The sequence below is a fragment of the Carlito syrichta genome, unplaced genomic scaffold, assembly GCF_000164805.1.
Source record: "Carlito syrichta isolate Samal-C Ts95f unplaced genomic scaffold, Tarsius_syrichta-2.0.1 Scaffold288315, whole genome shotgun sequence".
NCBI lineage: Eukaryota > Metazoa > Chordata > Mammalia > Primates > Tarsiidae > Carlito > Carlito syrichta.
Genome location: NW_007232411.1, coordinates 242,839 through 245,452, shown reverse-complemented (window position 1 = coordinate 245,452; position 2,614 = coordinate 242,839). Strand labels below are relative to the sequence as shown.

Below are 2,614 nucleotides of genomic sequence, written 5' to 3'. Positions count from 1 at the left end.
ACTTGGCAAGACCTCATCTCTACAATAAATCAAAAATCAGCCGGGTGTGGTAGCATGCACCTGTAGTTCCAGCTACTTGGAAGGCTGAGGCGGAAGGATCGCCAGAGCCCAGCAGGTCAAGGCTGCAGTGGCCGGGAGTGGCCACTGCATTCCAGTCTGGGTGACAGAGTGAGACTCCAACTCAAAAAAAATAAAAAATTTTTAAAATTAAAAAATAATAAATAAATAAATGTTAAAGGATGCTCTTGTTGGTTTTATACCTAATCCTAACCCAACTCTAGATATGTAGTAGGCAATCAGTAGATACTGAAGTAGATTGCAAAGTGTGTCAAACTTTTCTTCACTACTATATCCCCTAGAAGAGTGTCTGGCATGTGGGAGACACTTTGGTATTTGTTGAATGAGTGGACGTTTGCTAATGCCTTGAGCTAGCCAGTGGAACCTAGTATCTTAAGAACCTCCTCCCTCTTCTCTTCTCCTTTCATTTGGCCCCTTAGCCTGTCTCCTTCAGATGGAGCCAGTAAACTACGAACGAGTGAGAGAATACAGTCAGAAAGTCCTGGAACGACAGCCTGATAATGCCAAGGCCTTGTATCGGGCTGGAGTAGCCTTTTTCCATCTGCAGGACTATGACCAGGCTCGCTACTACCTCCTGGCTGCCGTCAATAGGCAGCCTAAAGGTGAGTGAGAAGGGGCTTGAAATGGTAAAGACACATAAAATTGTTCTGCTGAGATGGTATCTGTGGAAAAGGGGCTTTCTTTTATTTTACTTTTTCAGTGTATTGACTCTTTTGAATAGTCATTTACATGGTTCAAAATTGAAAAAGTATAAAAAGGTATACAGTAAACAGGTTTTTTCGCACTCCTATGTTCTTGTCCCTACAGGAAAGCAATATTATTAGTTTTATGTATATCTATAGGAATATATATTAAACAGGCATATTTATCTGTTTCGTGTGTGTGTGTGTGTGTGTGTGTGTGTGTGTGTATATATACACATACACATATATATGTATATATATATTTTTTAGAAACCATCTCAGCTGGGTGTGGTGGCTCACGCCTATAATCCCAGCACTTTGGGAGGCCAAGGTGAGAGAACTGCCTGAGCCTAGGGATTCAAGACCAGCCTAGGCAACTTGGCGAGACCTCATCTCTACAATAAATCCAAAAATTAGCCAGGTGTGGTGGCATATGCCTGTGGTTCCAGCTCTGGAAGGCTGAGGCAGAAGGATCACCTGAGCCCAGCAGGTCAAGACTGCAGTATCTGTGAGTGTGACACTTCACTCCAGCCTGGGTGACAGAGTGAGACACCAACTCAAAAAAAAAAAAGAATGTGGATCCCAGTGAATAAACTTGATAATCCTCATTCTGCCAGCTTTCCAGCTGGGGGCTGACCTTTGCTCTAGTTACCATTTTATCCTTTAGTTCAGCTAACCCCAGGTATGACCTAGAAAAGGGGCAGACCTACTGAGAGAGATTTTGATACTTGGTACTTTGTTTCCAAGGCAAAAAAAATGATATTGTGAAGGAGATGATAGACTCATTCCTATGTTGGAGGGTTCAGCACTGAAAATTGTCTCCCTTTTTGCTTTCTGGCTTAGAGCAGCCACTGGATACTAGAATCAGAGGGTCCCCAAATTTATATCAGTGCAGTAAAATCTAACTAATCTAAATGAATGGGAAAACCACTATGTATTAATTATATGAGTATAAAATATGAACCATATGTGCATTTTTCTAACCTTCAGGTACAGAGATTAACTTCCTTCTTTGTGAATAGGTTCTACCATAATAATAATAATATTTCATCGAACTCCCTTTCATCATAAAATTAGCAACCAGCCCAGCTCTGTACAGAGATTTTTTTAAAAATCCAAAGTGATATTAATATTGATTCATGAAATTTACTTTTACATAGAATAACTGCGATATATTCAGATCTTGGAGAGACTTTTTAATTTTTTTTTTTTTTTTTTTTTTTTTTTTGAGTTGGAGTCTCACTCTGTCGCCCAGACTGGAGTGCAGTGGCCGCTCCTGGCCACCACAGACTCGACCTGCTGGGCTCCGACGATTCTTCCACCTCAGCCTTGCAAGTAGCTGGAACTACAGGCGCGCGCTACCACAACTGGCTAATTTTTGACTTTTTAATTTTTTAATTTTTTTATTTTTTTTGAGTTGGAGTCTCACTCTGTCACCCAGACTGGAGTGAGGTGGCTACTACTCCGGCCACTGCAACCTCGACCTGCTGGGCTCCAGCAGTGCTTCTCAGCCTTCCAGGTACCTGGAACTACAGGCGCGCACTACCACGCCCGGCTAATTTTTGATTTATTGTAGAGATGCAGTCTCACCAGGTTGCCTGGGCGGGACTCGAACCCAGGGGCTCACGCAATCCACTCACCTCGGCCTCCCAAAGCGCTGGGATTACAGGCTGAGCCACCAAGCCTGGCTAATTTTTTTTCTTTTTTTGAGTTGGAGTCTCACTCTATCGCCCAGACTAGAGTACAGTGGCTGCTCCCGGCCACTACAGCCTCGACCTGCTGGGCTCCAGCGATCCTTCCACCTCAGCCTTCCAAGTAGCTGGAACTACAGGCCTGCGCTACCACACCCAGCT

The 2,614-nt window shown here is 43.4% G+C and overlaps 1 protein-coding gene across 3 annotated transcripts in view; it reads left to right on the top strand.

The window, feature by feature from the left end:
• Positions 1-2,614, top strand: part of TTC9C (tetratricopeptide repeat domain 9C) — an 11,821-nt gene that overhangs the window by 7,105 nt on the left and 2,102 nt on the right. For all 3 annotated transcript variants that reach the window (XM_021710232.1, XM_021710231.1, XM_008053600.2), the window contains exon 2: positions 498-680. In XM_021710232.1, the coding sequence (XP_021565907.1) occupies positions 512-680 (169 nt within the window). In that variant the 5' untranslated portion in view covers positions 498-511. The remainder of the gene's footprint in view (positions 1-497; positions 681-2,614) is intronic.